This window comes from Myotis daubentonii, chromosome 10, assembly GCF_963259705.1.
Source record: "Myotis daubentonii chromosome 10, mMyoDau2.1, whole genome shotgun sequence".
In the NCBI taxonomy this organism is placed as follows: domain Eukaryota; kingdom Metazoa; phylum Chordata; class Mammalia; order Chiroptera; family Vespertilionidae; genus Myotis; species Myotis daubentonii.
Window position 1 is genome coordinate 22,649,521 of NC_081849.1, and position 27,996 is coordinate 22,677,516.

General features: G+C 60.9%; 1 protein-coding gene across 2 annotated transcripts; it reads left to right on the top strand.

Annotated features, from left to right (window-relative positions):
- The first annotated feature begins 61 nt into the window (after positions 1 to 61).
- FLNC (filamin C) lies at positions 62 to 27,996 on the top strand. 2 transcript variants are annotated; one of them, XM_059711740.1, is made up of 48 exons: positions 62 to 707; positions 4,845 to 5,093; positions 6,599 to 6,696; positions 6,847 to 6,997; positions 7,092 to 7,210; positions 7,415 to 7,492; positions 7,648 to 7,810; positions 7,969 to 8,169; positions 9,551 to 9,688; positions 10,102 to 10,228; positions 10,371 to 10,507; positions 10,652 to 10,845; positions 10,937 to 11,050; positions 11,664 to 11,807; positions 12,015 to 12,138; positions 12,290 to 12,450; positions 12,680 to 12,770; positions 12,864 to 13,033; positions 13,571 to 13,688; positions 13,779 to 14,041; positions 14,422 to 15,019; positions 15,659 to 15,832; positions 15,938 to 16,100; positions 16,357 to 16,517; positions 17,272 to 17,439; positions 17,519 to 17,642; positions 18,131 to 18,287; positions 18,361 to 18,550; positions 18,729 to 18,752; positions 18,870 to 19,117; positions 19,563 to 19,643; positions 19,937 to 20,036; positions 20,342 to 20,482; positions 20,730 to 20,858; positions 20,953 to 21,126; positions 21,728 to 21,889; positions 21,980 to 22,183; positions 22,591 to 22,743; positions 22,832 to 22,954; positions 23,109 to 23,351; positions 23,519 to 23,788; positions 23,887 to 24,024; positions 24,308 to 24,423; positions 25,094 to 25,226; positions 25,321 to 25,497; positions 25,683 to 25,901; positions 26,790 to 26,999; positions 27,117 to 27,996. In XM_059711740.1, the coding sequence occupies exons 1-48, from the start codon at positions 353 to 355 to the stop codon at positions 27,302 to 27,304; spliced, it is 8,163 nt and encodes a 2,720-aa protein (XP_059567723.1). In that variant the 5' UTR covers positions 62 to 352; the 3' UTR covers positions 27,305 to 27,996. The 2 variants fall into 2 exon arrangements, with proteins under 2 accessions (XP_059567723.1, XP_059567725.1); XM_059711742.1 differs by lacking the exon at positions 19,563 to 19,643 and having other exon boundaries at positions 63 to 707.

Here is a 27,996-nt window from a genome sequence, read left to right on the forward strand (position 1 = left end):
GCGCTCTGACGTGGACCCGGGGGCCGCGAGCGCGGCGGGGGGAGCGCGGCCCGGGGGCTTCTTAAACCCCCCGCCCCGGCCCGGCCGGCACTTCCCCAGCAGCACTGCTCCGCCCCTGGAGGGAGAGAGAGCGAGAGGGAGCGCGGCCAAGGAGCCCAGAGTCCCGCCGAGCCCCGCCAGCCAGGGCGCGAGAGGAGTGAAGAGCCGCGCGGCGCCGACCCGCGAGTCCCGCGGCGCCCCGACAGCGCTCGACAGCGCCCGACAGCGCCCGACAGCACCCCGACAGCACCCCAGCCCCGGCCGCAGCCGGCCCGCGCCCCGCAGGCAGCGCAGCCCCGCCAGCCCCGCCGGCATGATGAACAACAGCGGCTACTCCGAGGCCATGGGCCTCGGCCTGGGCGACGAGGCGGACGACATGCCGTCCACGGAGAAGGACCTGGCGGAGGACGCGCCGTGGAAGAAGATCCAGCAGAACACGTTCACCCGCTGGTGCAACGAGCACCTCAAGTGCGTGGGCAAGCGCCTGACCGACCTGCAGCGCGACCTCAGCGACGGGCTGCGCCTCATCGCGCTGCTCGAGGTGCTCAGCCAGAAGCGCATGTACCGCAAGTTCCACCCGCGCCCCAACTTCCGCCAGATGAAGCTGGAGAACGTGTCCGTGGCCCTCGAGTTCCTCGAGCGAGAGCACATTAAGCTCGTGTCCATCGGTCAGTGTGGGTGGGGAGCGGGGAGCGCCCCGGACCGGGCCCGCAGGTGCCGGAGGGCACGGGGAGCGGAGAGGGAGGCGGGCGGCCCGTTGGCACCGGAGGGGACCCGGCTCTCCCCCGCCGACCCGGCCCCGCGGGCACGGCCTTCGCGCCCCGCTCCGCACAGCGGCGCGGGGGAGGGCGATGCTGGGGTGATGGGGGGCCGCTGCAGGCTCTCGGAACCCGCCGCTCCTTCTCGGCCCACTTCTGCTATCGGGCAACCCCAGGCATGCCCAAGAGGACAGGGCCAGTGCCCGCTGTGTTACTGGGGGCGTCTCCCCCAAACAAAGCAGCGGCTCCCCGCCTTCTAGCAGCTCCACGGGAGGAGCGTCCTAAACTCTGCGGAGCCTCGGGTTCCGAGGCGGAGGGAGGACCGGGGCCCGCGTGTGCTCGGCAGCTGGGGCCAGGCTCAGGGCCCAGCCTCAGAAACCTAAAAAGGCACTGAGCGAGCGCGGGAGCGCGGCCTGCTGGGGAGGGGGCTGCAGGTCCGCCCGGCCCCGGCCCCCCGCCTAGGCCGGGATTGGCTGCAGCTAACGGTCTGCGCCCGGGGAGGGAGGGCAAGGCCTGTAGAAGGAAGTCATTGAGTGTAACCAGATTTGGAAGGTGTGTCTGCGCTGGGTGGGGGTGGGGAGGCACTCTCAGCTTGGGAGCCCAGAGGCCAAGGTTGGATCCTGCCTGACCGGAGCTTGCCCCGCCCCTCGCAGCCCTGCACTCTTCCTGCTGCCGGGGCCTGGGGGAGACCCGCACCCCCGTGGTGGCTCCTCGGAGACCTGCTGGGATCTGCAGGAACGCGTCCCTGGGGCTTCCACTCCGGGCCAGGTGCCTGCCTTGCCAGGCTGCCCGCAGACCGCTCCATTTCACTGAGTGTCTGTCTGCCCCCACTCCCCTCGGGGCACCTATAGGCCTCCTGAATTAGCAGCTGAGGTCAATCCGGGGCCCTTTGCCCTGTCCAGTCCCCTCTCTAGGCCTTACCTCCTCCTGCCCCAACACTGCCCCCTACCCCACCCGCCCTGGCCTGGAAATAGCCCTGCCTCCGTGACACAGCAGATGTCTCTGAGCTTTCCAGAAGGACAAGCCTGAGGACAGGGGTGGGGGAGGGGCCCGTGTGTGTGAGAGCGTGGGGGGGGGGGGGTCAGAGCGGAGTCAGCCTGGGGCTGGCATCCCCCTGCACGCTGGGATTTGACAGACGAGCTGTCCCAGGTGGGGTCTCCAGGGAAGAGCCTGGAGCCTCACCATGACTTTATAGGAAACTGCAGCCCTCCCCTCCCCTCCCCTCCCCTCCCCGCTGCAGGCCGCCGGCCCTGCTCCAGGCCTCATCCTTCCGGAGCGCACCTCTCCCCTCCCCCATGGCGGTGCCTGGCTCGGCCCCTCGGCTCCACGGTGAAGGGGCCGGCTCAGAGTAGAGGGGGAAGAAGCAAAAACTGGTTTGGGGGCGGGAGGGAAGCGCCTTGGTTCCCACTGAGAGGAAGGGAACCGTCCCGGTTTAGGCCAAGTGGCTCACTCGCGCTGATGAGATAAGCTGTCAGCAATTCAGCTGCTGGGCCTGAGGCTGCGGGTGGAGGGGAGGGGGCACAGGCGGCAGGGGCTGCCCAAACCTGAATGTAAAGAGGGTCCCCCCCAGGAGCCAGGGGCGGCTTCCTGCTTCCTCTGCTCCCTCTGTTCCCTTTCTTGGTGGTGAGGAGCTGTCCTGGGGGCCTCCTTTGTCTCAAGACTGAGACTGACCAGCCTCTGGGCACCTGGGAGGAGGGTCAAAGAGACCCCCCACTTCCCTGTCTAGGAGTGGGGTGGGAGCTGAAAAGTCCACCTGCAGGAGGGGCTATTCAGCAAGGACTGAAAGAGATGTGTGCCCATCTCACCCACTCGCTCTCCCCCCTCCCCTGTCTCTGCCCCACCACCCCCCTCAGCCCCTCGGAACAAAGAGACCTATGAGGCAGCTCTGTCCTGCAGCTGTTCCCCAGTTGCTATTCCTTCTCCCTCAGCCAACAGCCAAGGGAGGGGTGGAGGGGACAGCAGCTGTCCCGGCACCTCCCTCGACCGGCCCTCTCTCCTCCCCCTCAGTTTGGGGCCTGGGGTGGTTTCAGGGACTGGCTGTGGGGCCCCTCCTACCCCTTTGGGGGTATCCGTAGCCAGGCATAGTAGTGGCGGCTCCGCGGGGTGCAAGGGAGGAAGCCCGGCTTGAGCTGAGCTCTCCTCCTCTGCCTGGCCTCTGAGGAGGAGAGGGAGAGGAGGGTCATTTTTCCCAGCGTAGGGGTGTACCCACCCCTCTCCTGCCCCAAGGCTCAGTGGACCACTTGCTGTCTGGCCCACTGCCAGTTGCTGGGGAGAAACCTCTTCCTGCAGCAAATATGAATGATCTTCCCCCAACATATCCCCACCCCCAACCCGCGCAGCCTCCAGGCCTCGCTCCCAGGGATCTGGCTCCAGTCTGCCAGAAGCACTTCTGTAAGCACCAACTTTGGAGGCTGTCGGGCCAGTGAGAGGCTGTGGGGCGCTGGGTGTCAAGACCGTGAAAGTGCCATGGGCCTGTGTGTTAGGGAAGGGAGTGCACCGAAGCACCCACCGGGAGGCCGGGAGTGAGTGTGTCATGGAATCTGAAAGCTGCCAGACCATTGTGCTGCAGTGGAGCCAGGGGGAGAGGGGGCGGGCTGGGTTGCTGCTGGGGAAGGAAGGATGAATCAGTGAAAGGGTGGGGGAGCCTAGGGGGCCAGGGCCCTTGCCAGAAGGACAGAGAGGCTGAGATTCTTCCACTGGGGGCAGGTGGGGGTGGGGTGGGGATGCTGAGATTCCCCAGGCCCTTGATCTCTTCATTAAAGCTGTCCTTCCAAATCCTGAGAGGAGCAGGAAAAGATGTATAAGGGGCACCTCCAGCCCCACAAGGCTGAGTCTCCTACCCCCTCCCAACGTCTTAGAAGCTGTGCTCAGGGAAACGGATGGATTCAGGCGAGGATCACCTTTTACAATGAAGCTGGTTTCCAAAGACCTATACTCGTCGCCCCCCCCCCCCCCCCCCCCCCCGTGCTCCTGGATATTTCTTCTGACTGCTAAAGGGGAACTAGGCCTCCCAAATCTTGGGGAACCAGCTCTGATCCATCTTATTCCTCAAAGGAGGGAATGGGTGGAGAGTGTCAGCGTCTCAGACTTGCTTCCACATGGGGGACTCCCCCCCCCCCCCCCCCCCCCCCCCCCGGCTCTTGTGAAATCCTACTGGCCCCAGCATTTGGTAACACAATTTCAAGCCTTAACAGAGGATGCACTGTACCCCTTCCCTCCTCCCAGAAATTCATTCCAAAAGCCTTTTGTGGTCGTCAGAGGACGATTGGGTTGGACCCAGGTTGATCCTACTTCCCAACTTCAGTGTTTTCCATATTCATTCATTTATCCAGCATTTATTTAGACCCTACTATGTTCGAGACGCTGAGTGCAGAGAGACACAATACCATGTCCAGAATGAAAGAAGCCAGACAGAAAAAGAGTGCATACTGTACGATTCCATTGGTATAGCACTCTAGGTCCTAGAGTCTAGGAAATGCAAACGAGTCTGTAGTGACCAAGGGCAGATCAGTTGTTGCCTGGGAAGGGGGCACAAGGAAGGGCAGGAGGAGGGATCACAAAGGGAAGGGGTACGTGCAAAGGGATCACAAAGGAAACTTCAGGGAGCTGTGTCTATTATAGTGATGGCTTTATGGGTATATACATATTGTCAAAGCTTATCCAGATGTACTCTCTCATATGTGCAGTTTGTGGTATGTCAAGCATACCTCTAAAAACGGTCTAAAAAATGAAACAAGACAAAGCGCTGTCTGCCCTACAAAGACTTACATGCCAGATCACTGCATGGATGTCTGCAGCCTGATATGAGACCCACTCAAGTGGCAGAGGCGAGATTACCTGCTGTGGGGACGCACTGGGAAGCAGCCTCATTTTGAAGGGAAAAGGGGAGGGGCAATAAAGGATAAAGGGGTGAGCTTCTGGGCGGAGCCTTGCAGGAGGGTGAGAATTTGGTAGGAGGCAGGGGAGGGAGGGCACTGTGGGGGCAGGGGGTCTGGGCAGTGGTGGGTAGAGCCCTCCTGAGCCAAACTTGTCCCCTCCGCTCTGCAGACAGCAAGGCCATCGTGGATGGGAACCTGAAGCTGATCCTGGGGCTGATCTGGACGCTGATCCTGCACTACTCCATCTCCATGCCCATGTGGGAAGATGAGGATGATGAAGATGCCCGGAAGCAGACACCCAAACAGCGTTTGCTCGGCTGGATCCAGAACAAGGTGCCCCAGCTGCCCATCACCAACTTCAACCGTGACTGGCAGGACGGCAAAGCTCTGGGTGCCCTAGTGGACAACTGTGCTCCTGGTGAGTGGGCCCCATGACACTCATGGATCCTTTAGCCTGGAAGAAGAGCTGGGACACGCTGGTGGTACTGAGGCCTGGGTGGTCAGAGTGCATGTCTCAGGGCTGGGGATCAGGACCACTGTGGGGCTTGCCCCCTTCTCTGGCTGCGAACCCGCTGGAGTCAGGCCTTTCCTGATGGGTATGCCAGATTCTGCAGTGGCAGGAAAAGGTTTAAACCCCTCATTTTATAGACAAGGACACTGAGGTCCAGAGAGGGCAAGTGACTTGTCCAGGATCACACAGCTTGTCTGTGGCAGAACTGATCCAGAGCCTAGAGCCCCAACTTCCTACTTGCCACATGGCACCATTTCTGCCGAGCTGAGAGAAAGGAAAGGTGTTGGGACTTGTAGCAAGAAGCCCAGGAGTTCAACCCAGAGAAGGCCCTTCTTTGTGAGATCCTGGGACAGCATGGAGAAGGGGCCGAGGCTGGCGTGGCCCTGCCCAGTGGCAGGTGACCCAGCCCTGGCCTGGTCAGGTGGGGGCAGCCAGGGCCCATGAGACGACTGAGGCACCACAGCTGGAGCCCTGCCCCACGTGCAGCTCCCTTTCCGAGCTTCATCTCCTGAGAAGATAGGTCTTCTCCCCGAGGAAGCCATGGTCCCTTGGGGAAATCCTCCCCCAGCTTGGGGTCAGCTGGGGAGCAGGGGGAGACTGGGGCACCGGCAGCCTGGGAGGCATTCCCAGCTGCGAAACCATTGCCCACAGCTGGTGCGGCTGCCAGCAGTGAGCTCAACTGTTCCGGCCAGGCACGGATTCCAGCCTCTGAGTTGGCCCCTCCCCGCTAGTGAGCATCACCTCCCCCTCTCTAGGTCTAGCCTAGATTAGCACCCCCTAACCCCTGTACCCCTTCACAGGACTGGCAGGACGGCAAAGGGTGATCTGGGGCTGCCTTAGCATTCCTTTTGTTAGAAAAGCTGGGTTCTGGGTGAACATAGAGGAGAACTCATCCCCTCCCAGCAGGCTCTTCCATGCCTCAACTTCCCCAAGTGAGCAGTTAGGAAGGAGAGGGAGTCTTATGCCCTAAGGCTGATGTGGGGAGTGCTCGGAGACCTAGGACTTCAGGGCAGCTGTGAGGGGACCTTTTAGGGCACAGGTCAGAGGCTGACCTCCTCTGTCCACCCCTGAGGCAGAATGAGGTGGAGGGGCCTGGGAGAGGTGCCCTTACAGGGGTTTGGTGTTCAGGGTCTGCACTGGAGCCTGGACAGGCAGGAGGCTGGCTGGCAGGGCTGGTGCCAGGCTGCGTCAGCCAGGATAGAAAGGCCTCATTGTTGGTGCTAGGAGAGGCTGCCTGCCTCTAAACAGCGATGGGCATCCCAGCCGATGGGCCATAACGTGGGGGGTCAGCAGGAACCTGACTGGTGGGAGGGGGTGTGAATCTACAGCCAGCGAGGGTGTTGATGAACACATGTTGTGCCTCTGGCTGACCACTCCCCCCTCATCATTGTCGCTCTCCACCATCTCTGCAGGCCTCTGTCCTGACTGGGCGGCCTGGGACCCCAACCAGCCTGTGCAGAACGCCCGGGAGGCCATGCAGCAGGCGGACGACTGGCTCGGGGTGCCCCAGGTACACTCGCAGTTTGGGTCTGGGAAGAGGAGAGGGACAGGAGGACCAAGGGTGCAGGTTGGGTGTGCAAGGATAGCTGGTCAGGATGTGGGTGAGAACCAGGTTGCCAGGTAAGGAGGGCACCCTGTAATCCGTTCCTTCCTGTGGCAGGTGATTGCCCCTGAGGAGATTGTGGACCCCAACGTGGATGAGCATTCTGTCATGACCTACCTGTCCCAGTTCCCCAAGGCCAAGCTCAAACCTGGCGCCCCCGTTCGCTCCAAGCAGCTGTACCCCAAGAAGGCCATCGCCTATGGGCCTGGTATGTGTTGAGCCCCCAGCAGCCCTCCCTGGTCAGCTGGGTGCCTGCTAGGTTGGCTCTCCTTAAGTAACCTGCCTCTGCCTTTCCCCCTCAGGCATCGAGCCCCAGGGCAACACCGTGCTGCAGCCCGCCCACTTCACCGTGCAGACAGTGGATGCCGGCCTGGGCGAGGTGCTGGTCTACATCGAGGACCCCGAGGGCCACACTGAGGAGGTATGGAGAGGCCACGGGGAGAGAGGGGTTAGTGTGACATTGGAACCAGAGTCCACAGGCCAGCAACAGGAATGGCCTGGAGGCGGCTGCCAGAGCCACCCGCCATGCTGGAGTGGGGAAGCTTCACCATGGGGGCCCCCAGGCACTGTGGGGCCAGGAGGGGCTACAGCCACCCTGACTTCCAATCTGTTCCCTTCCCCATAGGCCAAGGTGGTTCCCAACAATGACAAGGACCGCACCTATGCTGTCTCCTATGTGCCCAAGGTCGCTGGGTTGCACAAGGTATCTCCCTCCCCCAGCCCTCTCCTCGCTCCCCATTCCATTCCTATCCTGGGCTCTGGCTGAGTGGACCCCCCTCTCAGATCACAGCCCACCCCCGACACCTCCTCTCAGATCTGCTCTCCCCTAGAAGCTAACCTTTGACCCCTGACCCCTAGGTGACCGTGCTCTTTGCTGGCCAGAATATTGAACGCAGCCCCTTTGAGGTGAATGTGGGCATGGCCTTAGGGGATGCCAATAAGGTGTCAGCCCGTGGCCCTGGCCTGGAACCTGTGGGCAATGTAGCCAACAAACCCACCTACTTTGACATCTACACTGCGGGTAAGGGCCGGCCTCGGGGGTGTCAGGAGGGCCCCTGACTGTGGGTGTGGGTGAGGGACTGGGGCAGGGTGCCAGCCAGGAGGTAGATGGTCTCCAGGTGAGGGGCCTCAAGCAGCTGCTGTGTTCAGGGTGGGGCTGACAGCCTTTGTCCGTGGCAGGGGCTGGCACTGGTGATGTTGCTGTGGTGATCGTGGACCCGCAGGGCCGGCGAGACACCGTGGAGGTGGCCCTGGAGGACAAGGGCGACAGCACGTTCCGCTGCACGTACAGGCCTGTGATGGAGGGGCCGCACATGGTGCATGTGGCCTTCGCTGGTGCCCCCATCACCCGCAGTCCTTTCCCCGTCCATGTGGCCGAAGGTAAAGGCCCTTCACCTGCCCCCGCAATCACCTCACTGAGGCCAGGACATAGACTTGTCACCAAATTCTCGGTCTGAGGATTTATGGGAAATGGAGCGCTAAATCCAGGGGTGGGTGGGGAGCCCGCTGAAGGCTTCAGAAGGGCAGGAGCAGCAGCCAGGGGCGGGGCTCCGGCAAGATCGCACGCTGATCACCTGTCTAATCCCTATCCCTGGGAAGGGTCAGGAGACCACAGGGAAAGATTACAGGGGAAGCCACAGGGCCACATGGTCGGGGCAAATATACACCAGGCCCTCAGGAGGTGACTCCCCCACTTGGTTCTCTCCCTGCCACTCAGAGCCCTTGCCCCTGCTCACCCTCTCCGTGCCCATCATCTACCAGGCCCTGAGAGTGGCGCTGTGTTAGTACCCTAGCCGAGGCGGGGCCAGGCTGGCCCTAGCTGACTGGCCTTGCCTGTGCTGGGTGGCATGGCCCAGGGGACATGGAATCCTCCCCTTCGGTGGCATTCTGCACAGGCCCCAGGTTCCACGCTATTGCCCGTGTTCTGTGGTAGATCTAGTGTCTTTGCCACTTGCCTGATGATTTCTGTGACAGGACCTATCCTGTCGCAGGTTCCATGCCATTGTATGTGTTCCGTGGCGGGCTGAGATCATGGGCTGAGATCACCATGCTTTAGCTTCTGTGTTCAGTAACAGGGCCTGGTTCATTGCCATGGCAGTGTTCTGTGGCAGGCTTCACGTTACATGGAATGCATTATCTCTTGTTCCGTGGTATTGCTGAGTGTTCTGTGGCATGACTTTGTTTCTAAAGCTGCTCTGATGGCTCTAGGTCAGTGGTGAGCAAACTCATTAGTCAACAGAGCCAAATATCAACAGCACAACGATTGAAATTTCTTTTGAGAGCCAAATTTTTAAAACTTAAGCTATATAGGTAGATACATTGTTATTAACTTAATTAGGGTACACCTAAGGCTTAGGAAGAGCCACACTCAAGGGGCCAAAGAGCCTCATGTGGCTCGCGAGCCGCAGTTTGCCAACCACAGCTCTAGGTGGATGGCCTTGGAGTAGGTGAAGGGCCTTTCCCTCTCTCTCTTTGCCCCACTCTCTGCCCAGGCTCTGCCATGCCTTTGTCCCAAGCAGGGCTGAATGCGAGCCCAGCAGGAATGGTTTCTTATAATGGGCGTGTGGCTGCTCCTTGCCCAGCGTGGCTCCTAGCAGCCCCAATTGTACTGGGGACACCAGGGAGCACTGGGGAAGGTTTGCATGGGGCAATGGACTTGTGAGGGGGTCAGGAGGACTGTAAAGTGAGGGGTGAGCAGTGTGGGGCTGAGTTTCTGTCCAGGACCCCTCAGCGCCCCAACCTCCCCACTCCTTCTCCCTAGCTTGTAACCCCAATGCCTGCCGTGCCTCCGGGCGGGGTCTGCAGCCCAAGGGTGTGCGTGTGAAGGAGGTGGCTGACTTCAAGGTGTTCACCAAGGGCGCCGGCAGTGGAGAGCTCAAAGTCACAGTCAAGGGGCCAAGTGAGTACCAGGGCTCAGGGCTGGAGGGGTGGGGGCGACAGGGATGGAGGTGGCGGGGTTGGGGGGGCAGGGAGGAATGTGGCCAGTGGCTCTTACTCCCTGAGAGCCTTGAGAGTCAGTACCAACCCCCCCCCCCCCAGAGAGACTTCAAAGAGACCCTGACCTGAGACACTGTGAGACCTCAGGCACACGGTCTCCTCTCTGCCTCAGTTTCCCAGCCTGCCCCTGGGAATGGTCCTCTCCTCTGTAGGTGCTGCTGAGGGCTGTGGTGCACAGGGATGACGTGGTTCCTGGCCGGCATGCGGCTTTGCCCACGTAGCAATGCCCTCAAGCTGGGCCTGGGTCCCAAGGGCTCCTCTAGGGGGGTTGAGGAACTCACACACCATTGATTCCCGCTTCCCTCCTGACCTCAGAGGGCACAGAGGAGCCCGTGAAGGTGCGGGAGGCTGGAGATGGTGTGTTCGAGTGCGAGTACTACCCTGTGGTGCCTGGGAAGTACGTGGTCACCATTACATGGGGCGGCTATGCCATCCCCCGCAGGTAAGCACCTGCACCCCTGCCTTCCTGTCTGGGTCCTCACAGATGGAGGCGGGAGCCGGCTGCCTGGGGCTCTGAGGGAACAGAGCAGGGGTAGCTCTGCCAGGTACTTCCCAGTATTGACACTGGCTCCCCCTTCCCCCAGCCCCTTTGAGGTACAGGTGAGCCCAGAGGCAGGAGCGCAGAAGGTACGGGCCTGGGGTCCCGGTTTGGAAACTGGCCAAGTGGGCAAGTCAGCTGACTTTGTGGTGGAAGCCATTGGCACGGAGGTGGGGACATTGGGTAAGTGACGGTGGGGAACGCTGGGGCGTGTTGGGATGAGACAAGGAGATGGACGTGGGGACAACTGGTGAGGGGTTGCTGGGGGAATGACAGGGTGTCCAAGCTGCCTCTAGTGCCCTCTGACCCTCCCCACCTCGCACCCAGGCTTCTCCATTGAGGGACCCTCGCAGGCCAAAATCGAATGTGATGACAAGGGAGATGGCTCCTGTGACGTGCGGTACTGGCCCACGGAGCCTGGGGAGTACGCTGTGCATGTCATCTGTGACGATGAGGACATCCGAGACTCGCCCTTCATTGCCCACATCCAGCCAGCCCCACCTGACTGCTTCCCAGACAAGGTTTGGTCCCATCTTCTGTACACCAGCCTGGGATGGGATGATCAGGTCCCCCTCCACTCCCCAACCCAACCCTCTTCTCCCCCCTGCTTAGGTGAAGGCCTTTGGACCCGGCCTAGAGCCCACTGGCTGCATCGTGGACAAGCCCGCAGAGTTCACCATCGATGCCCGCGCCGCTGGCAAGGGCGACCTGAAACTCTATGCCCAGGTGGGACATTGCCCATTCTCACTGCCCCCCACTGCTCCGGGCGGGGACCTGGGAGGGCGGGGGCAGGTGAGAGGCAGGGGCCCCCAGGCATCACAAGACTGATTCTTACTGGTGCATTAGAACTATGAAAAATTTAAAATTTTGTCTTTTCTTACTGATAATCTTTAAAAACACACTTTATAAAAAACATTTTTATACTAATAATTTGCAATTGAAAGGTGACTTAATAGAACAAGACATTAGTTTCCCAAGTGCATTGACCCCTAGAGGTTAAGGAACATATTCTTGGGTCCAGGAGGATGATTCTTCTTTAAAAGGCTCATTATTCGATTTTTGGAACATTGATTTAGCCCAGGCTCTCCCCTGCCAACACATCTCAGAGATGTAGGCTGGGAGACCAGGCCACACAGATGGCCAAAAGCCTGTCTCCTGGGTGCACTGTGGCCTCCAGAGCATGTGGTGCTAAGTCATGTGGCCTGAGGACTGGGCTGGGGAAGGTACCTGTGAGTGTGTTAGCTGTGGGCAAGGAGGACCGACGGCCGGCAGCCAGCAGAGGGCGGTGGTGCTCTGAGGAGGCCTGAGCCCTCCCAACCTTGCTTGGTGATGCCCACAGGACGCAGAGGGCTGCCCCATTGACATCAAGGTCATCCCCAATGGCGATGGCACCTTCCGCTGCTCCTATGTGCCCACCAAGCCCATTAAGCACACGATCATCGTTTCCTGGGGAGGCGTCAACGTGCCCAAGAGCCCCTTCCGGGTATGTCATCGTCCTGCCCTGCCCACTGCCAGGGGCCCCAGAGGGAGTGGAGCCCTGTGAAGCTGTCTTCTGTCCCTGGCCCCTGTCACTGCCCCCACCCCCCTCAGGTCCCCCTCAAAGATGCTAAGAGGCTGGGGAGGGGGCTGCTGGGGAAAGGGATGGGCCTTGAGGAAGGGCACTGTGCTCAGCTCTAACCCCTCCCTACAGGTAAATGTGGGAGAGGGCAGCCACCCCGAGCGGGTGAAGGTGTATGGCCCTGGCGTGGAGAAGACGGGTCTCAAGGCCAACGAGCCCACCTACTTCACTGTGGACTGCAGCGAGGCAGGGCAAGGTTCGCCCAGGCTGGGAATGGGAGTGGGGGTGGGGCCCGGGCAGGGTCTGGGCTGGCATGGCTAGTGCTCTGGCTGGAGCCCTGTGGGACCTGTAATGTGGGGGAGATTGTTGAGTGCCCTTCTCATGGCCTGGTGCCTGCCTTCCCCCAGGCGACGTGAGCATTGGCATCAAGTGCGCCCCCGGCGTGGTGGGCCCCGCAGAGGCTGACATCGACTTTGACATCATCAAGAACGATAATGACACCTTCACAGTCAAGTACACGCCCCCAGGAGCCGGCCGATACACCATCATGGTGCTCTTTGCCAACCAGGTACACCACCCTCAGTTTGGGGCGGTCATCTGCGGCCTGTACCCTGCCCCCCAGTCTAAGCGGGCAGCTTGAGATGCGGTCGTTGGGGACGGGGGTGGGGGGGTGGGGGACAATTCCACCGCCACTGATTGGGCTTTACCTGTGTATGGGCAGTGTGCCTCGGAGGAGACACGGGGGCTGTTTCAGAGGCTGCTGTTGTCCACCCTGACCAAGCCTTTTCTTCATCCAGGAGATCCCTGCCAGCCCCTTCCACATCAAGGTGGATCCGTCCCATGATGCCAGCAAGGTCAAGGCAGAGGGCCCTGGGCTGAACCGCACAGGTGGGTGCCTGGGCAGCGACTGGGTCCGGCTGGCTGCGGTTGGGGTTGGGTGTCCTCCAGGCCCTCACCACCGTCTTGGGGTGGCCTCTCCAGGTGTGGAAGTTGGGAAGCCCACTCACTTCACGGTGCTGACCAAGGGAGCGGGCAAGGCCAAGCTGGACGTGCACTTCGCGGGGGCTGCCAAGGGTGAGGCTGTGCGGGACTTTGAAATCATTGACAACCACGACTACTCCTACACCGTCAAGTACACGGCCATCCAGCAGGTATGCCCCACCCTCTCCCCTGCCCTGCCCCTCCTGGCTGATGAGGACCTGGGTTCCCTTCCTCTAAACCAGCCGTTCTCAACCTGTGAGTCGCGACCCCTTTGGGGGTCAAACGACCCTTTCACAGGGTTCGCCTAAGACCATCGGGAAACACATATATAATTACATACTGTTTTTGTGATTAATCACTATGCTTTAATTATGTTCAATTTGTAACAATGAAAATACAGCCTGCATATCAGATATTTACATGACGATTCATAACAGTAGCAAAATTACAGTTATGAAGGAACAACGAAAATAATTTTATGGTTGGGGGTCACCACAACATGAGGGACTGTATTAAAGGGTCGCGGCATTAGGAAGGTTGAGAACCACTGCTCTAAACTAATAGGGCCGGTTCTGGATCTTGGCCCCTTTCCTGCCTCCCATCCTTTGTCGCTATGGATCTTCGCGCCTCAAGTCCACATCTGCCAAGGCCATGTTGCCAGGCTATGTCTAAGCCACCCAGTTCTGACCCCCTGTTGTACCCAACAGGGCAACATGGCAGTGACAGTGACCTATGGAGGGGACCCTGTCCCCAAGAGCCCCTTTGTGGTGAATGTGGCGCCCCCACTGGACCTAAGCAAAGTCAAGGTTCAAGGCCTTAACAGCAGTAAGTGGGGCAAGAGATGCCCTGGGAGTGAGGGGTGTTGGGAGGATGGGCTGGAGTTTCCGCTCACGGTGACCCTTGCCCTCTATGCAGAGGTGGCTGTTGGGCAAGAACAGGCATTCTCCGTGAACACACGAGGGGCTGGCGGTCAGGGCCAGCTGGATGTAAAGATGACCTCGCCCTCCCGACGACCCATCCCCTGCAAGCTGGAGCCCGGGGGTGGAGCGGAAGCCCAGGCTGTGCGCTACATGCCCCCCGAGGAGGGGCCCTACAAGGTGGACATCACCTATGACGGGCACCCGGTGCCTGGCAGCCCCTTTGCCGTGGAGGGTGTCTTGCCCCCTGACCCCTCCAAGGTAAGGAGATAAAGGCTGATTGGAACTGGGAGTTGGGGGCTTGTAGGGAAGACAGGTGAGTCATAGGGGCAGAAGCTGGAGGGGCTTATGTCCTGGAGTGGGCACAGGCAAGGACCCAAGTCAAGGTGATCTCCCACCCCAGGACCTGCCCTCGAGAGAGCTTAGTTATTAAGAGCCTGGCCTTGGGTCAGACGTGGGCTTGAGTCCCAGATCCAGTAACTGGGACAAACGATTTCATCTCTCTGCCTGTTTCCTTGCCTGGAAGTCTTATAAGGACTCAGTCTGTAGTGGCTGCTACAGTTGAAGGTGGGTGGGAGCTGTGGATGGTAGGCACGGGAGAGCCAGGGGTAGGGAGCCCACATACTTGCTCCTCTCCCTAGGTTTGTGCTTATGGCCCTGGTCTCAAGGGCGGGCTGGTGGGCACCCCAGCGCCATTCTCCATCGACACCAAGGGGGCTGGCACAGGTGGCCTGGGGCTGACCGTGGAGGGCCCTTGCGAAGCCAAGATCGAGTGCCAGGACAATGGTGATGGCTCATGTGCTGTCAGCTACCTGCCCACGGAGCCGGGCGAGTATACCATCAACATCCTGTTTGCCGAAGCCCACATCCCCGGTTCGCCCTTCAAGGCCACCATCCAGCCGGTGTTTGACCCGAGCAAGGTGCGGGCCAGTGGGCCCGGCCTGGAGCGCGGCAAGGCTGGCGAGGCAGCCACCTTCACTGTGGACTGCTCCGAGGCGGGCGAGGCTGAGCTCACCATCGAGATCCTGTCGGACGCTGGCGTCAAGGCCGAGGTGCTGATCCACAACAATGCCGATGGCACCTACCACATCACCTACAGCCCCGCCTTCCCCGGCACCTACACCATCACCATCAAGTACGGCGGGCACCCGGTCCCCAAATTCCCCACCCGCGTCCACGTGCAGCCTGCTGTTGACACCAGTGGAATCAAGGTCTCGGGGCCTGGAGTGGAGCCGCATGGTGAGTGAGACAGGGGAGCCAGGAGCGGGTTAAGTCACTAGTCAGAGAGCCGGGGAGTCGGGGAAGCAGGGCTGAGGGCTTTAGGGGCCGATGTGGGCTGAAGAGAGGGCTTTGGGTCAGCCGGAGTCCTTAGGGCTCAGACACCCCAGAGAAGGAGCCCAGGGCAAGGGCAGGGCAGGGAGCTTTGCCTCCGCTCTTGTGACAAATTGCACCTGCCTGTGGGCATTTTTCTGGGGAAGATCCTCAACTTTCATCAGCTGGCGGGGACCCTGATCTGAGAGGGCTAAGCACAAAAGGGTGCTTTGGGGCAGAGAGGACCAGAGTCAGGAGATAGCTCAGTGAACGTGTTACCGCCTGCTGGGGGCTAACCCTGGGCCAGGTGTGAGGGGCAGGGTGCAGAAGGATGTAAGACTGAGACCTGTTCTCGAGGGGCCCACAGCCTGGGGGCTGACTGATGTGAACAGAATGTCACTGTATGGGGACAGGAGTGAAGGCAGGGGCTATGGGAGACAAGGCCTGGAGCTCACAGGGACAGAGGCCGGCCGGGAAGAAGCAGCCTTGGAGTTGAGGAGGGGTAGGGGTTAGCTGCTATGTGAAGGCTGCCCCAGCTCACACTGAGCTCTTCTCTCCTGGGACCAGGTGTCCTGCGTGAGGTGACCACCGAGTTCACTGTGGACGCAAGATCCCTAACAGCCACGGGTGGGAACCACGTGACGGCTCGAGTGCTCAATCCCTCGGGCGCTAAGACGGACACTTATGTGACAGACAACGGGGATGGCACCTACCGGGTGCAGTACACAGCCTACGAAGAGGGTGAGGGGCCAGGCTGCGCGGGCTGGCGGGGAGCTGACCCAGCATTCCCTGGGCGGTGGGGTGTGGGGCGGCCCACCCTGACCCACTCCGTGTGGCCGCTTCCAGGTGTGCACTTGGTGGAGGTGCTGTACGATGAGGTAGCTGTGCCCAAGAGCCCCTTCCGAGTGGGCGTGACCGAGGGCTGTGACCCAACCCGAGTCCGGGCTTTTGGACCAGGCTTGGAGGGTGGCTTGGTCAACAAAGCCAATCACTTCACTGTGGAAACCAGGTATCTTCCCCATTTCCTAACTGTGACCCTGCTGCTGTGGGTGCCCTGATCCCAGCCACTTGTCCGCCCCCTTTGTCCTCTGTGGGTGCCTCAGCACCCCCACCCCCCATCAAGGGTGACCCAGGAACAAACCTCCCCCAGCGTCCAGGTCAGCTGGGCCCCGTGGCCTGCTCTCCTGCCCCCCGCCCCCACCCACCCTGCTCCTCCATCCCCACTCGCTGGTTCCAGTGGTGCTGATGGGGGTGTCGTCTCGCAGGGGAGCCGGCACTGGTGGCCTAGGCCTGGCCATCGAGGGCCCCTCAGAAGCCAAGATGTCCTGCAAGGACAACAAGGACGGTAGCTGCACAGTGGAGTACATCCCCTTCACGCCCGGAGACTACGACGTCAACATCACCTTCGGGGGACGGCCCATCCCAGGTGAGCAGCGAGGGCGGGCGGTGCTCGTGGAGGGAGAGGGATGCCCGCGCCCTGGGTGGGAAATGGAAGGAAGTCGTGTGCAGATTCACCCCTAGAACAGGATGGCCGGGAGCCCAGCTCACGCGGACTGGGCAGGCACGGGCGCTGGGGCATTACCCAGAGGCAGGGCGGCGGGTGCTGTTGATGAAACCACCCCTTCAGCTCATTCCCAGGCGCCCCTGGCATCCTGGCCCTGAGCCTGGAGCACCAGGCTTCGTGGGTTCGGTCACTCAGACACAGTCCGGGCCACCCTCACTGGCTTAGTGAGGACAGCCTTGTGCCCTCGCCCTCCGTCTGTCTGTGAGGCCAAGGACCCCTGCTCTCCTGTGGGCTGAGCTGCTCGAGTGGGTCATGGCGTCAGTCATGGCAGAGCTTGGGTCTGCTGAAATTGGACACTTTCCCCCTTATCTGATTTCACAGTAAAAAACGGAATGTCTTTTTAAAACATTTTATTCATTTAGGAGGGCCTTCTTTCAGCCTGTGGCCCAAGTGAGTGAGGTTTGCCCGCCCTCAGTCTGCAGTCCAGTTTATTTATCCTGGTTTACATTGTCTTAGCAAGTTCCGAAGCGTCGAAGCTTTGGCACACGTGGCCTCCCGGGCGTTTCAAAGGCCGGGAAACATCACCCCCCGCCTCCTGCCCCCCGCCCCCCGCCGTTCTTCAGGGTGAGAGGCCCTCCCAGCAGGCGGGCGGGCTGATGGTCTTCTCCTTTTACAGGAAGCCCATTCCGGGTGCCGGTGAAGGATGTGGTAGACCCTGGGAAGGTGAAGTGCTCGGGCCCAGGGCTGGGGGCTGGTGTCAGGGCCCGCGTTCCCCAGACCTTCACGGTGGACTGCAGCCAAGCTGGCCGAGCCCCCCTGCAGGTGGCCGTGCTGGGCCCCACAGGTACGGAATGTCTAGGGCAGGGTGGAGGGAGGGGGGGCCTGGGTGCCAGAGCTCTGCTGACCCTGCTTCCCTTGCCCAGGTGTGGCTGAGCCGGTGGAGGTGCGTGACAATGGAGACGGCACCCACACCGTCCACTACACCCCTGCCACCGACGGGCCATACACAGTCGCCGTCAAGTATGCTGACCAGGAGGTTCCACGCAGGTAAGGACCAATCTACGGCTCCCGTGCCGCGCGGAGCTCTGGGTAGCTCCTGCCAAGGCCACACCTGCAGGCCACCGCTGGGCCCTGGGCGTGTCCCTTCCATGTGTCCCAGCTCCATCCCGCTCTTCCTCAGGGCTCCCTCCCTGTCTTCCCCACCCTGGGGGCAGCACAGCTCAGGGCCTCTCCCTGGGCTCTTTCCCAGCATGCAGCCCTCAGTGAGCACCTTGGGGAAAGGCGGGAGGCAAGAGAGGGCAGCCTGTGTGCCTTCCCCGTTAAACAAACCACAGCGTCTTCCCTGGATGGAGAAGTGCTCAGGCTCCGTCAAGGGCATCCCCCAGTGACCCCCCCACAAGACTCAGGATGCACTCTGACTCCTGGGAACGGCCCGTCCTCCCTGCCTCAAGAAGTCATCCCTCCTGCTCATGTCTGTGGGGAGGACTCCTGCCCCCTGCCCCCCAGCCAACTCTGCATCTCTTCTGCTCCTCAAGCCCCTTCAAGATCAAGGTGCTCCCAGCCCACGATGCCAGCAAGGTGCGGGCCAGCGGCCCTGGCCTCAACGCCTCCGGCATCCCTGCCAGCCTGCCCGTGGAGTTCACCATCGATGCCCGGGACGCTGGGGAGGGCTTGCTCACTGTCCAGATTCTGGTGAGTGCACGCCTTGCCCACCTCCCAGGTCAGGCTCCGGCACGGGCGGGCCTTAACCTCTGCTTCTCCCCAGGACCCGGAGGGTAAGCCCAAGAAGGCGAACATCCGAGACAACGGAGACGGCACGTACACCGTGTCCTACCTGCCGGACATGAGCGGCCGGTACACCATCACCATCAAGTACGGTGGCGACGAGATCCCCTACTCGCCCTTCCGCATCCATGCCCTCCCCACTGGGGATGCCAGCAAGTGCCTCGTCACAGGTGGGCACGCACCTGCTTCCTCTGCCTCTGCTCCCCATACAGCACCCCTCACAGCTCTTCCAAGTCTCTGGCCCAGTCCTCTGGGGACTGTTGGTCCGAGAACCCGCCCCTTCCACACCCTTGCCCCCACCCCTCCCTGCTGAGTGCTGCACGGCCTCACTCTCTTCTCTCTTTCCAGTGTCCATCGGAGGCCATGGCCTGGGTGAGTGCTCTATCTCTTCTCCTGCTGTCGTGGGCTGAGGTGGTGGGGGCAGCTGGGAATGGAGGGGGGCTGGGCACATGCCCCACGGACCCCTGACAGGGCTCTTCGGTGTGGCAGGTGCCTGCCTGGGTCCCCGCATTCAGATCGGAGAGGAGACGGTCATCACAGTGGACGCCAAGGCAGCAGGCAAGGGGAAGGTGACCTGCACGGTGTCCACACCGGATGGGGCGGAGCTCGACGTGGACGTGGTTGAGAACCACGACGGTACCTTCGATATCTACTACACGGCCCCTGAGCCGGGCAAATACGTCATCACCATCCGCTTCGGAGGCGAGCACATCCCCAACAGCCCCTTCCACGTGCTGGTAAGGCCCCTGCTGCAGCAGGGCCCGGGGGCTGGGCGGCGGCTGGGCCCTCGAGCAATAGCAAGGAATCGCAGAACCTGTCCCCACGTCTGAGGGATTCTGGGCCCAGAGTGCTCCAGAGTCAAGCCTTTGGTGTCCCTGCAGCCCCCAACCCGGGAGTTGAACACAGCCCTCCCTGCGGCCCCTCTGGCATCGGTCAGTTCTCTCTGGAGGAACTTGCCATGTTCCTCTCTGACCCTTGGGCACACTGTCCACATCCATCTCCCCACGGTGGCCCTACAGGATGATGAAGCCCTCCAGAGGGTAGAGCACCCTACATATCCATCCTGGCCCATGGGCAGCCCAGGATGGCAGGTCCCAGGGTCATTCTCTGAGTCAGCTCCTGGTCACTCAAGCTGGTAGGCTGGCCCGCCACATCCTGAGCTCTCTGTACCTTGCCTCCCAGGCGTGTGACCCTATGCCCCATGTGGAGGAGCCCTCCGACGTGCTGCAGCTGCACCAGCCTAGCGCCTACCCCACACGCTGGGTACTGCTGCCTCCCACTCCTCTGCCTTCATTTCTCCCTTCTATTCCTCAGTAGCAAGGGCTGGGCATGGTTAGGGGCCACTTGGGGAGTAGGTGGGGGTCAGGCTGGGCAGAGGGTTCCCTGAGCTGGGCACGGCACCTCTTCTCTTGCAGCTGATGCACCTCTCTTGCAGCCACTCTGGTTTCACCATTAACCATCTTGTTCTTGCCTCACTTTCTCTGACGTCAGTCATGGCTCAGGCCAAGCTCCCTAGGCCTCCCCAGCCAATGACTGCTCCCTCTCACCTGCCATAGGCCACAGAGGAGCCAGTGGTGCCTGTGGAGCCAATGGAGTCCATGCTGAGGCCCTTCAACCTGGTCATCCCCTTCACCGTGCAGAAAGGGGAGCTCACAGGTACTGACCTGGGGTCTGGAGGCATGATGGCTCAGGGTGGACACCTTTGTCCAGACCCAGACCCTTGTCTTAAGAGATGAAAACGGGCCCAGAGGCGGGGGAGTGAGCTCCCAAGGTCATGTAGCAAGTTGGGCAGAGATGAAACTCAAACTGAAGGCATCTGCCTCCCAGTTCAGGGTCCATCCCGCTGCCCCAGGCTGGTGCCTAACCTCTAGGGTAGAAGCACAACCACACAGGAACAGGGACAGCAGGGGGTGGTGGTCAGGGAAGCTGAGGCCCCCTACATAACTGGGTCTGCTTGGCAGGGGAGGTGCGGATGCCCTCTGGGAAGACTGCCCGGCCCAACATCACCGACAACAAGGACGGTACCATCACGGTGAGATACGCACCCACAGAGAAAGGCCTGCACCAGATGGGGATCAAGTATGACGGCAACCACATCCCCGGTGAGTCAGGCTGGGCCGGGCTGGACTGAGAGCACACAGTAACGTCATTCTTACATGCCTTCTTTCAACAAACATTTATTAAGTGCCTACTGTGTGCAGATACCCTGGGAGGCCCTGGGGAGGCTGGTAGCCTGTTGGGAGGCAGACTTGCACTAGTGGCAAAGATGCTCAGTAGGGAGGCTGCTGGATGGTGCTGGGGCCTGAGGTGGGCTCAGGCAGCCACTGTCCTCTTCTCTGTCCATCCCAGGGAGCCCCCTGCAGTTCTACGTGGATGCCATCAATAGCCGCCATGTCAGCGCCTATGGGCCTGGCCTAAGCCACGGCATGGTCAACAAGCCGGCCACCTTCACCATTGTCACCAAAGATGCTGGGGAAGGTGAGGGGAGCTGCGGGCAGGGGGCTGGGTGGGAGCCAGCCAGGTGCAGGGGTGAGGGCAGGACCTCTGATCTCAGCCCTGCCTTCGCCTACAGGGGGTCTGTCCCTGGCCGTGGAGGGCCCATCCAAGGCAGAGATCACCTGCAAGGACAACAAGGACGGCACCTGCACCGTGTCCTACCTCCCCACAGCGCCAGGAGATTACAGCATCATTGTGCGCTTCGACGACAAGCACATCCCAGGGAGCCCCTTCACAGCCAAGATCACAGGTGGGGGACGCGTGGGCAGACGCCTGACACACACCAGACACACAGCAGACATGCAAGCTCAGCATGTTCAAGTCACTGGGCTTTGGAGTAGCGCCCTACAAGGTGGAAGGGGTCATTTTTGGACAAATGCAAGGAATTCTATTCTCTATAGCCAGTAAGAAACAGCCAACCACTCCTGTGCTTGAAAACACATCATCACATTTAGTCTTTGAAGTAATTCTTTTGAGGTTAGGGTATTGATAATTCCTTTTGATAGATGGGAAACCAGGAAGCCCAGAGAGGTAAGCAACTTGATCAGAGCCACAAAGAGAGTAAAGGGTTAGTGTCGTCTGGTCCGGTGTAGGAAACCACGTGACTCAGGATAAAAATACGCAAATTAGGGATTTAACCCATTCAGGGCTGTTGGGGTGCAGGCCCTGTCCGTACTCTTTGGCTGCTAATGTCTGAATGAAGACTGCGCTCGCCCAGGCCTTGGGCGTCTCCGCATGTGAGGAATCGCCGGTCTGTTGAGTCAGTGGGATGTGCTCGGAGGTCTCCTGAGCCCCATGAAGGCAGGGCCTGCCTGGAGTCACACTGCCTGACACCCCAACTCCACCACCAGGCGATGACTCCATGAGGACGTCACAGCTGAACGTGGGCACCTCCACGGACGTGTCGCTGAAGATCACCGAGAGTGACCTGAGCCAGCTGACCGCCAGCATCCGTGCCCCCTCAGGCAACGAGGAGCCCTGCCTGCTGAAGCGCCTGCCCAACCGGCACATTGGTGAGTGCGCGGCCACGGAGGGGCTTCGGGAGGAAGAGGCCTGAGTGGGGCCAGGCCCAGGGCTCCATGTCTGACCCCCACTCTCCACAGGCATCTCCTTCACCCCCAAGGAGGTTGGGGAGCACGTGGTGAGCGTGCGCAAGAGTGGCAAGCACGTCACCAACAGCCCCTTCAAGATCCTGGTGGGGCCGTCTGAGATCGGGGACGCTAGCAAGGTGCGGGTCTGGGGCAAGGGCCTCTCCGAGGGACACACCTTCCAGGTGGCCGAGTTCATCGTGGACACGCGTAATGCAGGTGCTTGCCCTAGAGACCCCTCCAGTGAGGACTTGTCCTTCTTTCCTGCCCAGCGCCCCCTTGGCCACACCCTCCTCCCTGAACTTCCTGGCCCAGTCGCTGTTGGGATTCATGTTCTGGGACCTAATTAGGGGGAAGTGAATGTCCTCATGTCAGTTCTCTCATGTTTGAGAGAAAGCTCAGCTGTCAGGAGTCCGTCTCCCCCTTGCTTACTGGAACCCAAGCGGCCTCCCTTAGGGAATTTTCCAGACCCTCTGGGTCACTGCCTGGCTCCCCCTCGCCGACACTGCACCATCTTTCCTTAGTGGTGACTACACACCTTGGGTGCCCATTCCAGACGGAGCCTGCGGTTTGGAGAGGGGAGAGCAGAGTAGGGACTGAGGGAGACATGTCTCGTTTCCCACCAGGTTATGGGGGCCTGGGGCTGAGTATTGAAGGCCCTAGCAAGGTGGACATCAACTGTGAAGACATGGAGGACGGCACATGCAAAGTCACCTACTGCCCCACTGAGCCCGGCACCTACATCATCAACATCAAGTTTGCAGACAAGCACGTGCCTGGTAAGGCTCTGGGTTGCGGCTGGGTGGTGAGAGGCCAGGAGGCCCATGGCAGGTGGTCTGAGCTGCCTGACCATCTCTCCCCCTGCAGGAAGCCCCTTCACAGTGAAGGTCACCGGTGAGGGTCGCATGAAGGAAAGCATCACCCGGCGCAGGCAGGCGCCTTCCATCGCCAGCATCGGCAGCACCTGTGACCTCAACCTCAAGATCCCAGGTGAGGTGTGAGCCCGGAGGAGCCTGGGCAGGGCAGGGCGGGGCAGGGCAGGGCAGGGCAGGGTGGTGGGGAGGGCCTTTGGGCCTAGAGCCTGCTCCGAGGGCTCTTTGTCCGGCTTGCTCATTTTCACACACACCCCCCGTATGTCCCACAGGGAACTGGTTCCAGATGGTGTCTGCCCAGGAGCGCCTGACACGCACCTTCACACGCAGCAGCCACACGTACACCCGCACAGAGCGCACGGAAATCAGCAAGACGCGGGGTGGGGAGACCAAGCGTGAGGTGCGGGTGGAGGAGTCCACCCAAGTCGGTGGAGACCCCTTCCCTGCCGTCTTCGGGGACTTCCTGGGCCGGGAGCGCCTGGGCTCCTTTGGCAGCGTCACCAGGCAGCAGGAGGGTGAGCAGGCCTGGGAGGCCCGGCCTTTTGTCCCTGGGGACCAGAGGGGTGTGGCCGGCCGGCCGGCCAGGGCTGGTCTGAGTGGAGGAGGGGGTCTTACTGAGGAGGGCGGGCAGATCCAGGGTCAGGAGCAGCCCGTGTCGCTCTGACCATCCCCGCCTCTGCAGGTGAGGCCAGCTCTCAGGACATGACGGCACAGGTGACCAGCCCTTCTGGGAAGATCGAAGCCGCAGAGATCGTCGAGGGGGAGAACAGCGCGTACAGCGTGCGCTTCGTGCCCCAGGAGATGGGGCCCCACACAGTCACCGTCAAGTACCGCGGCCAGCACGTGCCCGGCAGCCCCTTTCAGTTCACTGTGGGGCCACTGGGTGAAGGTGGTGCCCATAAGGTGCGAGCCGGAGGCACTGGGCTGGAGCGAGGAGTGGCCAGCGTGCCAGGTGAGGGGCAGGTGGCCAGGAGGGGAGATGGGGGCAGGGCAGCCGGCAGGATGGGTGATGGTGCTGACGGGCCACTCCCGCCCTGCTTCCACCTCCAGCGGAGTTCAGCATCTGGACCCGAGAAGCAGGCGCGGGGGGCCTGTCCATTGCGGTGGAGGGTCCCAGCAAGGCCGAGATTGCGTTTGAGGACCGCAAAGATGGCTCCTGCGGCGTCTCCTATGTTGTCCAAGAACCAGGTGGGTGCCCACGATGGTTGGGGGCTGGGCCTGCCTGACCTCTCAGACTGAGCATCTGCTCACTGATCAGGCAGATGGTTGGGGCTACAGAACTGACTCTCCGCCTGCACCCCTGGCTCCCCCCGCCCCCCAACTTCACCTCCCTCCACCCCACACCCCTGGGAATGCGTGTCTGTCTCCAGAGCTCAGCCCTGACCCAAAAGCCTGTCCAGGGATGAGGCTGGGGTGGCTCCTCCCCTGTTGCCGACTCTGGGGCCTGTGCTGAGGAGCTTCCCCTCCCCAGGTGACTATGAGGTCTCCATCAAGTTCAACGATGAGCACATCCCGGATAGCCCCTTTGTGGTGCCCGTGGCCTCCCTGTCGGATGACGCTCGACGCCTCACCGTCACCAGCCTCCAGGTGTGTGTCCGGGGGTGGGGCCCTCTGCCACCCTGAGAGATGGGCAGGAGTCAAGTGTGGGGGGCCCACGTGGCCAGGGCTTTAGCAGCAGAGCACTGGCCTGGAAGAGCCAGTCAGACAGGCATTCCCTCTCTCCCAGTCTGTACAGCAGGGGGTTCCAGGCCCTCCTGTAGTTGCCGCTTAGGGTACTCTTCAGGAGCCCCTGTGCCTCTCCTCACTGCTCCCTGTAGAACTGGACTCCATGTCCCACCCCACGGCTCATCTTCACCTTCCGATTGGCCCACCTCCTCCGGGGAGGGACCTCAGGCTAGTCCAGCTCACTCTGTTTCATCATCTGAGCTACTGAGTGCTCGAAGTCCACACAGCACTGGCTTCTGTGCCATCAGGCCCACTTTAGAGGTCTGGGTCTGCCCACATCACCTCTCACCCTCCACTGTGCCCAGCACAGCCAGGTGGCCCCAGCTCCTAGCAGGTGGATCTGAGGACACAGATGCCCCTGCCTCCCATCTCAGCTTTGTTGAGAGCCTCCCTGAGCTGGGCCAGCAGCAGGGGCCTGGCTGGGATGGGAGGTGGGAGCCTCTGGACCAGGGCATAGTGAGAGCAGTGCCAGGCTGCGGAGGAGCACGCCAGGCCCTCCCAGGAGTCTGAGCATCCTCTGTGGTCTCTGCAGGAGACGGGGCTCAAGGTGAACCAGCCAGCGTCCTTTGCGGTGCAGCTGAATGGTGCTCGGGGCGTGATCGATGCCAAGGTGCACACGCCCTCAGGGGCGGTGGAGGAGTGCTACGTCTCTGAGCTCGACAGCGGTGAGCCGGCCCTGCCCTCGCCACTCCTGCCAGGCCAGGACCTTCTGGGAAGAAGGGAAGAACAAATGCTCACCCACTGACCCTCTGCCCACAGACAAGCACACCATCCGCTTCATCCCCCACGAGAATGGCGTCCACTCCATCGATGTCAAGTTCAACGGCGCACACATCCCCGGCAGTCCCTTCAAGATCCGTGTTGGGGAGCAGAGCCAGGCAGGGGACCCGGGCTTGGTGTCAGCCTATGGGCCTGGGCTCGAAGGAGGCACCACAGGTGAGTCCCTGGGGCTGGGGCGGAAGGGTGAATATTGGGGTGCTCAGCCTCTAGTTCCATATTGTCCTGCCCTGACACAGGGGCAGCGCTAATGAGGCCTGTTCTGGGGAGCCCGGGGTGGGGCCCGTCCCAGCTCTGGGCCCCAAGGCCTCCCTGCTTACAGCCTGGCTACCCCTGGCCCCCAGGTGTTTCATCAGAGTTCATCGTCAACACTATGAATGCGGGCTCGGGTGCTTTGTCTGTCACCATTGACGGCCCCTCCAAGGTGCAGCTGGACTGTCGGGAGTGTCCTGAGGGTCACGTGGTCACTTACACTCCCATGGCCCCTGGCAACTACCTCATTGCCATCAAATACGGTGGTCCCCAGCACATTGTGGGCAGCCCCTTCAAGGCCAAAGTCACAGGTGAGTGCTCTGGGGAGGGGAGGGGAGGGGAGGGGAGGGGAGGGGAGGGGAGGGAAGGTCCCTCCAGCCCAAACTGCAGCCCAGCCCACCCTGGATGGCTCCAGTGGCCATTCACATCCGGGTCATAGTCTGCCCCAAACACCACGATAAGGTTACCAGGAAGGAGAGGGGCCTGGCTTTACACAGCACACCATTCTCCATTTTCTCCATGTGGAGTCTATAGAATCATTGTTAAAAATCAAATCCTTCCTCTTTATTGTTGCCCATCACTGGTTTAATCTCTTCCCTAGGTGGCTCCCCACACAATAACTTTTTTCCCTCCTGGCTTCAAAAAACTTAAGAGCCCAGCCAGTGTTGCTCAGTGGTTGAGTGCCGACCTATGAACCAGGAGGTCATGGTTCAATTTGATTCCTGGTCAGGGCACATGTCTGGGTTGCAGACTAGATCCCCAGTAGGGGGCGTGCAGGAGGCAGCCGATCAGTGATTCTCTCTCATATTGATATTTTTGTCTCTCTGTGAAATCAGTAAAAACATATATTAAAAAATAAAAACAAAAACATAGAGCTCAGCAAATATTTAGCAAGCTCTCCTTTTGGAAGCTACGTGTTCCTTTTTAGAGCAAGACTCTTACCCTGTGACTTGAGTCCCCAGACAAAGCCCAGAAGGGCAAGGCACGGAGCCACCAGAGGCCCAGCCCTCGGGGTACACCTGCCACGGCACCCAGAGCCCAGCTCCCCTGTAATGGGTGGTTGCTCCCAGGTGCTGCAGCCGAGGAAAGGAGTGTGGCCATGACCCTGAGTCCCACGGGTGGCCAGTGCCGGCCGCGGGCCTGCTGCCTGGAGAAGGGCAGGCCTCTGAGCTCTCACGGCTGTCCCGCTCTGCCCTCAGGTCCCCGGCTGTCTGGAGGCCACAGCCTTCACGAAACATCCACGGTTCTGGTGGAAACGGTGACCAAGTCGTCCTCCAGCCGGGGCTCCAGCTACAGCTCCATCCCCAAGTTCTCCTCGGACGCCAGCAAGGTGGTGACACGGGGCCCCGGGCTGTCCCAGGCCTTTGTGGGCCAGAAGAACTCCTTCACCGTGGACTGCAGCAAAGCAGGCATGCTGGGGGGAGACGGGGTCTCCCAGCGTGGGTGACGGGGCAGGAGTGGGGGAGCGGGGCTGCTGTGGACAAGGGACCCTGGTGTGAGCCCACCCTTCCTGCCTCCCTCTCCAGGCACCAACATGATGATGGTGGGCGTGCATGGGCCCAAGACCCCCTGTGAGGAGGTATACGTGAAGCACATGGGCAACCGGGTATACAACGTCACCTACACCGTCAAGGAGAAAGGGGACTACATCCTCATCGTCAAGTGGGGCGACGAAAGTGTCCCCGGAAGCCCCTTCAAAGTCAATGTGCCCTGAATCACAGACGTGCCTCCCCCAGCCTCAGCCCTCACCTCCGGCCAGACACACACTCACATACACACACACAAATGGGTCACACCCAGATGCACACGTGCACAATCAGACACCACACACACCTGCCTTGAGGTGTGAAATGATGGCACTGCCGCTCCAGCCCGCTGAGCCCCAGGGGCTGGAGGCCTTGTCTGTCTCAGGACAGTATCCCTCCCCTTGAATGTGACATGAGGGCGGACTGGGGGCTCAGAGAAGCCCTGAGTTTTCTAGTGGGTCTGAGGCCAGTGGGGGGGTACATGTTTGGGGGTGTCTGCATGTGTGAGAGAGGGCACCCTCAAACCTCACTGCTGGCCAGGCCTCCTTGCACTGAGGAGTGCATCTGGCCCCTCTGGTGGCTACAACCCAGAGTGTGAAGGACTTGGAAAAGAAGCACAATCGTTGGAGAAAAAGGACCCAGAGCCAGCGGCAGCGTTGGCACATGGCCTGGCTTAGGGCGATGTCTATCCCAGCCAGGCTTCCTGGGGGACAATTTCTCTCTCTCTCTCTTTTTTTATGGTTGCACAGCTCTGCCCCATGGGGGGCCTTTTTTACACACTGCGAGGCCCAGCTTTCTGGGGGACTTTTGCACATGTCATGTGGCTCAGCTGGGAGCCGCTTAGGTGGAAAACTCCAAATAAAGTGCGGCCTGTCGCAGA

Coding starts and splice junctions, on each gene's coding strand:
- FLNC (XM_059711740.1), top strand. CDS start 353: ATGATGAACAACAGCGGCTACTCCGAGGCCATGGGCCTCGGCCTGGGC. Junction 7,211..7,414: donor CCGAGGGCCACACTGAGGAG/GTATGGAGAGGC, acceptor CCTTCCCCATAG/GCCAAGGTGGTTCCCAACAA. Junction 22,744..22,831: donor TGCAGACAAGCACGTGCCTG/GTAAGGCTCTGG, acceptor CTCCCCCTGCAG/GAAGCCCCTTCACAGTGAAG.